Source organism: Lates calcarifer, linkage group LG12 (genome assembly GCF_001640805.2).
Source record: "Lates calcarifer isolate ASB-BC8 linkage group LG12, TLL_Latcal_v3, whole genome shotgun sequence".
NCBI classification, from domain to species: domain Eukaryota; kingdom Metazoa; phylum Chordata; class Actinopteri; family Centropomidae; genus Lates; species Lates calcarifer.
The window spans coordinates 20,982,798-20,996,517 of NC_066844.1; the positions used below are offsets into that span (position 1 = coordinate 20,982,798).

General features: G+C 41.1%; 1 protein-coding gene across 1 annotated transcript in view; it reads left to right on the top strand.

Annotated features, from left to right (window-relative positions):
* The window catches only part of LOC108885979 (low-density lipoprotein receptor-related protein 1-like), an 87,741-nt gene that overhangs the window by 35,170 nt on the left and 38,851 nt on the right, over positions 1–13,720 (top strand). Inside the window, 7 exon segments of the mRNA XM_018680547.2 lie at positions 5,787–5,949; positions 7,346–7,568; positions 9,175–9,364; positions 9,465–9,608; positions 11,166–11,402; positions 11,891–12,071; positions 13,104–13,326. Coding sequence (XP_018536063.1) covers positions 5,787–5,949; positions 7,346–7,568; positions 9,175–9,364; positions 9,465–9,608; positions 11,166–11,402; positions 11,891–12,071; positions 13,104–13,326 — 1,361 coding nt within the window.

Here is a 13,720-nt window from a genome sequence, read left to right on the forward strand (position 1 = left end):
ACATTAATTAAAGGACTTTGCCTTGAATCAAAATAACACTGCACTCACTCAGTAATTATGCTCATATTCTCTCCTCCGTCCTTCCTCGGTTCTTGCCACAATCCCTCAACTTCACTTCTAATCTCTACACAATTTAGGGTAACACAGAAATACTGTCATTGTATGGAATAATATAGCTCAGTTTTATCCTTTGTCTTTCTGTTTCTCTGTCTCTTTACTTGCAAACATCATGACCAATCACATTCACTCAGCAGCAGCTTGTCTCCATTCACATCCCCTTTTTCCATGTGACTAAAGAATGCATTAACATGTCAGAAATTACTTTCTCAGCGCAGACCATCAGAGAAAACGAAAGACCAAATGATGACAGCTGGGCAGCTCTGTCTTCCACATGCACGCACAATGCAGCGCAGCTGTCATTTTGGAAATATGATCATTTCAAACCAGATGATATCAGACAAGCTCAGTACAATGAAAATTATGCATAAGGCATTTTGGCGTCCCTCGCAGTAATGAGATGAAGAAGCTTAATGCACCTCTCCGTCTGTTTTCAGCCTCGCAAACACCAGATTTGTTATTATTAAATTATGCAGTGCATTTTTTAATCAATCAGCCTCATGCAGGAAACAAGACATCACACCCGTCTCAATGTTACTGAAACAGGGCCATGTTGCTATAAAGAATTTCCTATGTGCGCTTAATAATTATGATAAGAGTAATTACAAAAGAAAAAAAACAAGAATGATCACTGCTGCCATAATCATGCAGCTGTAACTCAGTTCGAATTGGACTCTGCAATTTAAGGACCAGAAGAATTTGCAGGAAATTCCAGCAGCTTCTGCTGGGTTCTCCATGCCTGTCCCCCCCAAAACACACACGCATGCGCAGATGCATGCGCACACGCATGCGCACCCACACACACACACACACACACACTGCAGCGCTCCTGTACAGAAACGTACTGATAGATACAGTAACACACACACACAAAATGGAGAAGTGGCAGCATTTAGGAACAAGGGCAGGATGCGTGTGATGGATGATTACAAATTAGAGCTGTATTGCTGAAATAAAAGAGGCAATTGGAGGGCATTGCACTTCCTGTATCCCAGTGACAATATTACTGTTTTCATGTCTGTATGAGTGAGATGAGAAAAGGGTGTGGAGATGCCATTAAATTGTTAATGAAACAAATCAAATTGACAGAGAAAATTCTGTCATGGTTGCGCCTGTTTTTCAGAGTAAAAGCAACTGTATTTCAATCAAACAGGGGCTAGATGTGATATAAAACACGAGAAAAGTGTCCATATATTTGCGATTACTTTGACAGGTGCTGTCTGGAATATCTGCATCCTTTCACCACCCAGCTGACCCCAAACAACACACTTAGCGTCAGCACAAAAAAAAAAGAAGAAGAAGAAGAAGAAAAACAATACAAAGGACAGATTTTTCTCATCTGTTCCAGCCCATAATCGGGAGCGACTGCCCAGACAGCAGAGTTGATCTTTTGGACAGGCTGCTGGCGTGTGAGTGTGACAGAAAAGGAGGAGCAGGTTTGTGCTTACAGTCAACATGGAGGGAACCAGCGAACAGTGGCCAGGGGTGAACATACAGGAAACGATGCGCGTGTGGTTGACTGTGGTGACTCATGACCTCAATATGCCACAGATGAGTTGTCCAGATGTGCCTTCCCCCTCACACCCGCACTCTCTCTCTCTCTTACTCCCAAGTTTCTACTTTCAGAATTCAGGAAACATACACTTACTCTCATTCTCATTCTATATTTGACTCTGCCTGTTTATCACCATTGCTAATTAGACCAGTCACTCAAAATTATTTTGACACAAACATAAGTGGTGATGTACCATGTGACCTCAGAGTTGTAATGAATAATGTAATCTATTTTCTCCACTAATTCTAGCCTGTATTTCAACATCTTATCACTTTCTAAGACATACAGCCTATTCTAAATGAGCTGTGCTGGGTCAGACATCATTTATCGTTTCCTGTGGTGAGTACTGCCAACAGCTTTTGAATACATTTTCCCAGGGGAAACCTAGAAATGACACAGAGATAGATTTACATTTGGTAAAAAGTAGACGCTCTTGCCACACTCTATGCACATGAGGACTGATCCCTAAGCCTCCCTTCCCTGCTTGTACTGTAAGGGCTACAGTACCTGCCCCCACCCTTGCATAGTGAGCTACAGTGTGCTGCTTAACACAGACACTGGCCTGAGATCTCCTTAAGAAGTCATGTGCTGTTAAAAGGCAAGCCAGTCAGCACATTTGCAAATCTTCTCTCCATTCAACACGTAGTTCAGCTTTTAAACCTCCCTCCCTCTCCCACTCGCTCCGTCCTCTTAACCCACACACATTAACCCTGAACTATGAAAGACATTTTAATCTTAAATTCACACTTTAGTCCCTCACATCATCCACTTTACTTCCTTTGGTCTTATGGCTCTGGACCTTAACCACATGTAGAGCCCCCCACTACACACACACAGAGGTTTATGTTCGTTTGTTTATGTTCATTTTTGTTTTTCATTTTTATTTTCTCCCCCTGCCTGTGTTTTTCTCTGGTGTGACGCTTTCTCCAGATGGGAGTGTTGTGGGAGTGTTTTTGGAGGTTGGCAAGGGGAAGTGGGGGTTGGAGTGTACTTGGTGTTAAAGCTTCAATTACATCTTAAAAGTGACAGTTCAGAGACACCAAAGAAATATAAGCTCCATTAAAAGCAATGTTACTGATATTGCAACACTATTGATCCCCTGTGTTAGCGGTGCAGTATTAGCAGTTAGTGCCTGTGAGGATGAATGCCCCTAACTTCTATTCCTACATATAGTTACTGGAGTAAAACTTAAGTTCTTATAGCTCTTATAATGTCTGCCTAGCGTTGCTCCATTTAGCAATATATTATCTAGACATCCACTTGGCTGTTGTTTTTCTTAGACCAACAGGGAGTGAGAGAGATGAACAAGAAAACACAGAGAAAACAAGTTGTTTAGAAGGAGGAGGAAAAAGAAAAAAAATGAAGACGGCAGCCGGTTCTGTTTTTTCAATTATGCCGTGTTGTTTTTTATAGCATAGTTTCAGACAGTCAGAGCTGCAGTTAATGAATCCAGACTGTTTTCCCACCTCTGGGGAGCAGACAAAGGGGAGGGATAGGGGGATGATGCATGGAGGAGGAGAGAGGGAAGGAGAATGGGAGGAGATAGAAAACTCTCTGGCTTTGCATGGAGCCATCTCTGTTTTAGCACAAGTGGGCAAAAATGGAGAGCAGAGGGGGTGGGGGGTTTGTCAGAGAGCAGGGGACGGACATTTTTCCAGCTCTTTCACAGCACACTTTTTGAATATTGCACAATCTCCTCTTTTCTCCCCCCTTTGTTTATCCATTGCTTAATCAGTGAATCAGTGTGTTTTGGGGAGCTGGAAGCGTTTAAACAGAGAACTCTGTGTTAAAAATTAAGAGCACCTTTGGGAATATGGCCCCTGATTCCCATAAAACCTCAGAAATGCTGCTGCACAATGGCCAAGTTTCCCTTGTGGAAATCAGATCTCCTTTTCTCTCTCTCTCTCTCTCTCTCTCTCTCTCTCTCTCTCTCTCTCTCTTGCTCCCTCTTTCTTCTCTTCTCTGTCTTCTCTCATTTTTTCTCACTTTCTCTTCCTTTCCACTCCATCCCTCTGCATTTTTCTTTTATCCCTTTTCCACTTTTACTCGAACCCAAAATATTTGAGAGTGTGCCACTTCCCTCTCCTTGCTAGTCGTGCTCTTCAGAAAAAAATATGTCAGTTATTCTAAACACAGAGGGCTCCTCTGGAATTACAGTCAGATTTATTGGTCCATAGCTTTCAGTGTGCGCACATTTATTGCGCTCTTACACAGAGGAATCTGCATCGTCATTTCCTCCGTCCCATTTTTTTCTGTCCTGGAGAAAATTGATCCTCTGCTTTCTCTCAAATCAGCACAGTGACCTATTCACCCTAGTAAACATACCACCACACCACCTCCACCCTCAGCACTGAGCACTGCAGGATCAAAGACCCCTGTAGTGTGACTGTAGACTTATATCTGAGGTGTTTGTGTATGTGTGAGGACAGTTCTGTGCAGAGCAGAGTTCAGGGCAGCTGTGAAAATACAAATCTTGTGGTTGGTTAAGTCTTCATCCCTACTCTTTCTTTCATTTTCTCTCTCTAGCTCAAATGTGTAGTCTTCATTCTCAAGGCTATGATCAATATTTGAAGATTTCAGTTTTCAGCTACGAGTAAAAATCTTTATTTCAAAATGTTACTTAAATCTGCTATAATCAGTGTTTTTATATTAGCAATGCATCACATGACCACTATGTGAAGCCCACAGATAATTATTATCTGACTCTGCAGTCCCTGCTTCATTTTTTATCGCAGCAGGAAGCTTTTTTTGTTTTTTAAATTTTCTGTTTTGTTTGCATTTGTTAGTTTGTTTTTTGGACTTGTTTTTAATGGACTTAAATTCACTAGAAAGACTCAGACACATCAAATAAATGCTAATGTTCGTCTGTGTTGCTTGGTACTAAAAACTACTGACAAACTTTAAGGTGATAATTGAGTTTATCTTGTTTCCATTGCCCCCAAATGGTAAAAAAGAAAAATACTGGTTCAATGCAGAAGTGTAGAATGTAGTGTAGAATGCTAGTAGAATAGTCCATGTCTTTGTATTAATGGATTACTGATGCACTGTATTAGTACCATTTTAATGTAGCTTGTCTAGATAAGGCTACTTATTTTATATAATTATGGACAGTTTATATTCCGTATATATTATATATTAATAAAGTACAAGTAGTATTATACTCAAGTACAGGATTTCTAAATATACTACAGGAAATTCATCGTTCTGGACCTTTAATATCCTCACATCTCCTTTTCTTCAGCTTTAACAATAGCTTTCTTTCTCTGATCCTTGGCTCAGACTCAATGTGGCTGAGCTGGTGTTTGAGGAAAGGAAGGAAGAGGAGGGAGAGCGAGAACCAGAGAGAGGGGTATATTAATGTCTCATGTTATTCTTTTTCACATTTTTTTCTCCTTTTTCAGACCCTCCCTCTGTGGTCTCGCACCACATTCAAAACAGTTTGGATGGATCGGGGGTATTCCAGTTTTTTTCCCTTCTCTAGCCTTGTCTAGTTCTGTGTTGAACTTCTGCAGGCTGTAAATGTTCCACAGAGTTGCCTGTGTGGTGACATGTGCGCGCGTCTAGGTGTTTGATTTTCATGGACGGGTGGGGCGCTGGTCTTCCCCCATGAGCAGAGCCCCGGGAAAATAAACCCAGCGGAAACCATACGCCTGTCGTCGCCTAGCTACAGCTACAGCAACATCACACTCCTCAAAGCAACAAACGGCCTGTCTCATATTCTGTCTGTCTCAGTGACTTTGAATGACAGACGCATTACCTAGACACTTGCTAATTGGAGTTGGCTGTCATCTCGTTTGTCAGTCAGGAAAATTTCCCCAAGTCCAAACCTGAAAATCTGGACCGTGTGTGAACGTGTATGGGAATGTGGTAGAGAGAGAGAGAGCTGTTGAGGTAGCTGCTACACAGTATTGCTGACTAATTTACTTCATCACATGACTATGAGTCAAACCTCTCACCCATCTGCTACAAGTATGTGCAAAAACATCACAGGATCAAGTTCTGTACTGGTCAAAATGAATCAATTTGAGTACTGAAAACACTGTTTTTTTCTTCCTCGTGCACCTCGTGTGTCCTGTCTTACCCCCTTCCCTAACCCTCCCCCCTCTATGTCCAGATGTGGAGCAGATGGCCATCGACTGGCTCACCGGAAACTTCTACTTTGTGGATGACGTGGATGACAGGATTTTCGTGTGTGACAAGGATGGGCAGACATGTGTCACCCTCCTGGACCAGGAGCTGTACAACCCTAAAGGCATCGCCCTGGACCCCACTATGGGGTCAGTTTGAAAAAGCATATTTTTTATCTTACACATAAACATGCACACAAATACAGAGACGGAATCCATGTATGTACACAGTATGTGTTAGTTTTCTAAATGCACTCATGCAGAGATCCTCCTCAAAACGCTGCATGCCAACTCACAGTCCACGAGAGCGAATGGAGTCAGGCTTCTGTCATCTGTCACTGTTGCCCAACTTTGAAATGGGATGGGGGGGGTTAAATGGAGGCTTTGACACTGGAGTAATTGAGCACAGATGTCCTGTTTGAATTGTGGTACACTGACTGTATAGATTTTGAGTGTAAAAGCATGTTTTTGTTTCGGTTCCTTTTGTTTATAACAAGACTTTCCAGCTGAATGAAGCAAATGAATTCCCGAAAGTGTGTGTGAGTGTATCTGTGGTAGTGTGTGAGTGTATCTGTGGTACATGCTTGTGGTGTGTGTGGAAAAAAAAAAAAAAAAAAGACTTGACAGCACGGATGTGAGAATGTGTGTATGTGTGCAAACATTTGCTTGTAGCTACATGTATTGTTTTCATCCCACGCTATTCCTTCTGCTGTAATTGGTTCTTCCAGTAACAAGGTCAGGTAGATTGAGTGTAGCTGGGGTTTTTTTTGTTGATGTTGTTGTAGTCTGCAGTGTCATTAGAGAGGAAGAAAAACAACAATAATAACAATATAACAGCAAAAATCATATTTTGTCGTGCCATTAAATTAGTGACCACAAACCTTTCCAAAAATCCCACACTGACTGTTTACTGTTACTAAAATAAGTAAAAATGACAAAAAATAGCATTGTTATCTTTCTGTTTGACTTCTACTGGATACTAATAGTAATACTAATACTACTAGTTATTATTGTATTATTGTTTTCAAGCTTGTTTAAGGCATAGTTTTCAAAAAACATGTTGCTTGTTAACACATACTAGGTCTGTGAGCATGATTTGTTATTTGAAGTTATAAAATAGTCTTGTTTTTTTTTTTTTTACGTTATTTGTCTTGTTTGTCAAGTTTTGTTTTGGCATCAGTGAAAAACTCTGTGTTTGATTCTAAATCAGGTTTACAGTGGAAATGTGTTCCTCCAGAATATTGTTGGCCTGTAAACTCTAAATTTTAGGTCCTGAAATTACTGAATCCAAGTCCAACCCAAACCTAAAGTTTTTCAGCATTGTTCCTTGAAAAACTCGCTTGCTATCTGGCATCACCAATGTTTCTTACCTTTCTCCTTTTGCCTACTGCAAAGCTAAATTATCATTGTCTCCTTGTGACAAAAATAAGGGTGATCAGTCAATTACACCAAAGCCAGATGGGCTGAAAATGAAACAGTTTGCCAGTTCAGTTGATCTATCCAACCATCTGTCCTCGCTCAGGTCTGATCCTTTATTTCCCCGCAGGAAGGTGTTCTTCACAGACTATGGTCAGATCCCTAAGGTGGAGCGCTGTGACATGGATGGTCAGAACCGCACCAAGCTTGTGGACAGTAAGATTGTGTTCCCGCACGGAATCACACTGGACCTCGTCAGCAGGCTCGTGTACTGGGCCGACGCCTACCTGGACTACATTGAGGTGGTGGACTACGAAGGCAAGAACCGACACACCATCATCCAAGGCCTGCTGGTGAGAACAGAAGCACTGGACGCAGACTACACCTCTATCATCTTCCATCAGCAGAGAGATAATCTCTCTTAAATTTACTCTCCTTGTGTATGCTATTCATAATGCTCTAAAAACTGTAGCGTGCTTAAGAGTTCCCTATATATCTATAACACATCTTATGTTTCTCTTGTGTACTCCTATAATGTGTTCTTGGCTGGTGAGTTATGAGCAGAGAGAAAATGGTGGACATTTGGTTTTTCATTAAAGCTGTTGATTAATAGTGTCCAATACTGAGGCTGTTGATGTTGCAGCGCTGGTGAAGCACAGTGGCTCTTAAAGCTATTACCATGGCTTTTACTGTGATCTGTGAAGAAGTAATGACTTTCATTTACTCACTGAGCCTATGGGCACAGACACACACACACAAAAAACAACCATAATCTTTTGCTTTGTGTGTGTGTGTATATGTGTGCCCCTGTAATAGGACATTAGTACATGCCCATCCTTCAGGTAAAGGTTAAAAGGAAATGTGGTTATTGATGATGCTGAGTTTGGGCTGTTTTATCTGGAGTGTATGTGTTTATTAAGGCCTGAGTGGTCTCTTTAAGCTGCATGGGAAACTTTTATGTGTGTAGAAATTCAGTTCAAAAGCTCAAATCAAGATACAGGGGTGTTGATTAGAAAAAAAAATGTGCCAAGCCTGTTCATGGAGAACCCTTAGGTTCATTATATTTTGACATATTCAGTTCTGATGTTGGCTGTGGGTTTTTACAGCCACAGAAGTTTAAGTGTGTGTTTTTTCACAGCTACTGTTGGCCTGGTTTGTTTTGGCTCAGTCTGTGAGTAAAGGTGACACAGTGCACAGTCATCTTTCCTAACGGTCTGATACTAATAGGTTTCCATTGACTGTATCACCTCAGCAGAGCATTGTCCTCCAGCCTCTGTTAATAGCTTTGTGTATCTTTGTGGCTGTCTGTATCTCCGTGTGTGTCTCTCTACAGTCCACTGAGCTCCTTACAGCCTGCTGTGATAGACCACAGTCCCATCTCAGGTTTTTATGCTGGTGCTGACACAGCCTCTTGGGACACTGAGTCAGTGGCCTGTTCAGATCTGAAAGTCCTTGCCTTGCTTTTTCTCCCTGATTTCATCAGATAGAAGCTAGTTCGTCCATGACTTGTGTCTTTTCAGAGTGGAGTGGAATCTCTAGACACTTTATCGCTTTACAATAGCACTTTATACCATGGCCACGTAAAACACTAGTTTCTGAGTGAGTGGCTGTTAAAATTGTATATCAGGACACCTCAGAAAGACTTACAGTAAACAGTTTAACCATTGTTCTCCATCAGTGCACAGGGTATATTAAACTGCAGGTTACTATGGCAACAATACTTTTCCTTCAAGACACAGTTGCAAAATAAAACTAACCACAGGAAAAAAAAAATGACTCAAGAACATTTTAAAAATACAGAGGATTATTTGAACAATGCCTATCTTGTTTTTGTGGAGGTGCCACAATTTAAGTGCCATAATAACCATAAAGCGTCCACATTGAATTGAATTGTTTGGATCCACAGTTGTCCATTATGAGTACACCTACCTCCTTTAATCTTACATTTTTCTTTTTCAGATCGAGCACCTGTATGGGCTGACTGTGTTTGAAAACTATCTGTATGCCACCAACTCAGACAATGCTAACATGCAGCCTAAGACCAGCGTGATCAGGGTCAACCGCTTCAACAGCACAGACTATCAAGTAGTGACCAGGGTGGACAAAGGAGGAGCTCTGCACGTCTACCACCAGAGACGTCAGCCTCCAGGTGGGTCACAAACACACACACACACACACACATTAGTCTATCATGCACACTGGAATATTGTATTGATACTTATGGTTTTGTGACTGTATTTGGCATCCAGTGCGTAGCCATGCATGTGAGGTGGACCAGTTTGGGAAGGCTGGAGGCTGCTCTGACATCTGTCTGCTGGGAAACGGTCACAAGACCCGAACCTGTCGCTGTCGCTCTGGGTTCAGCCTGGGTAGTGATGGCAAATCCTGCAAAAGTGAGTAAACAGTAATTACGTTTCAGCAACTGTAAATTAACGTGAAGCTTATGTTGTTGTCAGGTGGTACATGGAAAGACTAATGGTAAAAGTAATTTGAAAATAAAAAGACTTACTGAGTCAGCTGTAACACATACAAGTAGAAAGGTCTAAATAGGTAGCTAAAAGTAATATGAAAGATTAGGATGAGTTGAAGGATGAGTTGAAACAGTTAGCTAAAAGAATTGGATAAATGGTTTGACTGCTAAGAGTAGCCCAATGAATAAATAGACGCATAAAAGTAATTAATAAATGTTTGAAATAGTTAGCTAAAAGTAACAGAAATTAAAATATTCAGCTAGAATTAATGGAAAAAACTGTCTAGAAAGAGTTACCTTTAAGTAATGAATAAATGGTTCAAATAGCTAAATTAAAGTTAATACACAGTTGAAGCAGTTAGCAAAAGGTTACAGTTAGCTTAAAAGATACAGACAGCTGAAACAGTTTGCTAAAACTAAAGGATAAATCCGGTTTATGCACATGCACATAACTAGCTACATCCTAAAAGCTAGCTAACGTTTGCCTCACTAGTGAAGTCAACGTTAGTCGCAACAGGTCTTTGTGATAACGTTCCAGCCCACCTTTCACACGTTCTAACTGAAATTTTGTTGTATGTGCTCTACACTTGCCTTGACATTATTACATATAATCCTGAGGGAGACTTATAGATCTATAAACATATAATGCTGGACATACATGTAAGTAAAGTTTGAAATCAATTCAGATGGATATTTGAACCATGACAGGGGTTGTCAATGAAGGGAGAATTACTATGCACTGTAGCACAGATTCAGCACATCCAGAGTTCAGTTCAGTTCAGATCTTTTTTGTCCCTCAAGCAGAAAACTGATTTGCAGTGGGTCCAAGAAAACATAGATACAACATGACACACAAAGGATATAGAACACAACAGTAAAAACAACCAAGGATAAAAAAATTAAATCTTCTGTGCAAGCCGTCATACGTAAATAAATAAATAAATAATACTGCTAAAAAAAAAAAAAAGGTGATGTGTGGTGTGTGCATGCTCCCAGCATAACTGTGAATATAAAGCCACAGTGATTCAGCTCTGTTGACCTAAAGCCAAGGGCAGCCAAGGTTGAATCAGGGATGAGGTTCTCCCCTGGGCTGTAGACTGAAAAACAGCAATGAACAAAGTAGCTGAGCAACAACATAACTTAGTCTGGCTCCCTAGCTCTCCCCTGACCTCGCTATAAAGCTGTCAGCCTGATTCAGCTTGTTCTGAAAAGTGTTTTAATATTCTATCAACCATTAATAGCATTATATTGATGTGTCTCCTGAGAATAGACTGTCCTTGAAAATGACACAATTGATTTAACTAAAGGCTATCTCTCCTCCTCTCCCTCTTCCTCTCAATTGAAAATCACTTAGTTTTCATGAAGGGCTTTTGCTGATCTTGCACGTTGTTTACTTTGATCAATACACATTATGATTAATACACAATTACACATATAAATGCAGGCCTAAGCTACTCTTTGTTTTCTTGTTTTGCTGCAGAACCCGAACACGAGCTCTTCCTGGTCTACGGTAAAGGTCGCCCGGGGGTCATCAGGGGCATGGACATGAATGCCAAGGTGCCAGATGAGTACATGATCCCCATTGAAAATCTGATGAACCCCCGAGCTCTGGACTTTCACGCTGAGAGCGAGTTCATTTACTTTGCTGACGCCACAAGCTACATTATTGGACGACAGAAGATTGACGGAACAGAGAGGGATACCATTCTCAAGGAAGGTAAGGCAACAGCAACTAGAGAGACAAAAAACAAACAAACAAAAAAAACACCTCTTTTTGATCACCTAACTACAGATTTCAAGGCAGAAAACTGTGTGAAATCCATAACTCATACTTTCCACATTGTGTTTGACTCATGCAGATGCAGATTTGAGTTACAAGTAAATTGGCCCAGGTTTTCAGCTATAAAATATTTTTTACAGATTTATAAGGGGTACATTTAGATTTTATTATATTTATTTATATTTATATAATTTAGTATTATTATTCATAACAAAAAGACAGAAAACAAGTCAAAAACAAAAAGTCTACATGACAAAATTACCCAGCATAAAAAATTTTAAGTATATGCAATGCTTAAATCTTGAAGGATAAAAAACTAAATTCTTAATTGAAAGTTATGCCAGACTTAATGAAAGTGATGTGAGTGATGTTTTTATGTGTGCTGCAGAAACAGACTTCTCACCAACAGTTTGTGTTTGTCCCAGGAATCCACACAGTCGAGGGCATAGCTGTGGACTGGATGGCTGACAACTTGTACTGGACTGATGACGGGCCTAAGAAAACCATCAGTGTGGCTCGGCTGGAAAAGGCTTCACAGACCCGCAAAACCCTCATTGAGGGAAAAATGACTCACCCTCGTGCCATTGTAGTGGATCCTTTGAACGGGTAAGGGGAACAAAGAGATAGAGGGAATTGATGGAGTGTGGTGTTTTTGTTCCAGAGAAAGAGGATAAAGATCATTGAAGCAGATCCAGAATCGCACAGCTGAGGTGGAGGAGAAGGAGAAAGCAGAAAAGTGCAGGTTCCAGGCAGCAGTTGAAATGATGCCGACTTTCAGATGGCTGGTTAATGAAGTGTGAAGCATGCATGTCTTAGTGTGAATATTTGTGAGCATGCAATGTACAGCAAGTGTTGACTCAAATGAAATAATGTAACCAGAATGTAATATCTCTTTTGACTATACTTATCACACACCACTTATTAAAACAGATGGCGCATTTTGCACGTTACATGATAGATTTTCTCCACAAGCTTATTAACATAAACACATATCTCGCTGGCACTCTTTCAAACGGCTCTTAATCTTGCCACGTGTGGACGTGTCTTATTGATATGACCTCCTGGGCTCACTCTCTCTCTCTGCGAATCACACACCCATAAACACGCGCACACTCTTTTGGATTGCTAGCGACAGGGTGATGTGTGTCCACACAATCCCCAGGGGAAAGGCACTCGCCTCCACTAATGCCTGCAATCAATCAGGCTGAGAGAGAAGAAGAAGGAGGAGGAGGAGAAATGTGCAGAAAGGGAAGGAAGAGACAGATGGAGAAGGAAAAATGAAAAGTTAATGCTAATGTCAGTCATATTCCAGCGGAGGGGGAATAGTTCTAGTTTTGCACAATGTTGTTGACAGCCGGTATTTACAGGCAGAGCTGAGATCAGTGGTGAAGATTGACAGGTCCTAAAGTACCTGGTGACAAACATTGGTTTGCCTGTGGGCAGATAAACTCAGAAACACACTGGAGCCACCTCACTGGATGCTCTGATGAGTGTTGTATGCTTTAGGGCAGCAAGATAAAATGTCATTGCCTCCCTTAATGCCGACAGATTCTCTCAAGATGCCCCAACAAATATCCTCCCTTTTTCTCTCACTTTCACACAACCGTACTCATAACAGTTCCCCTGTTGCTTATTCAGGTGGATGTACTGGACAGACTGGGAGGAGGACCCGAAGGAGAGCAAACGAGGCAAAATTGAGCGGGCCTGGATGGACGGCTCCAACAGAAATGTATTCCTGACCAGCAAAACGGTGCTGTGGCCCAACGGCCTGAGTCTGGACATCCCGCAGGGCCTACTCTACTGGGTGGATGCCTACTACGACCGCATCGAGATGGTCTACCTCAACAGCTCCGAACGCAAGGTCAGCACCCGCCATTAATGGGATTATTTTACTGCAGTCTAGTGACAGAGCAGTGGAATGGAATGAGAGCTGGAGATTATTCCCAGCAGCTGCAAGTGAGCTAATAAGGAATGAGTTTTAAAGCAGTGGATGACTGTGGGTGGTCCATCACAATACAGTCCAGAGCTTTTTTTTTTTAAATACCAGTCACTCCTTGTGGCTAAATTGGTGATATTTTGTTTTCAATGGCCCGTGTGTTGGTTTATATTTTGGTTTGATGGTGTTGTTTCTAGCATTTAAAATTTATAATGCAGAAATTGGAATGTTATAGTTGATATAGAATGAGTGAAATCTAAATATTTACACACATAGTCTGAATATCACTGAAAGGGGTATTTTAGAGCCAAATAGATTC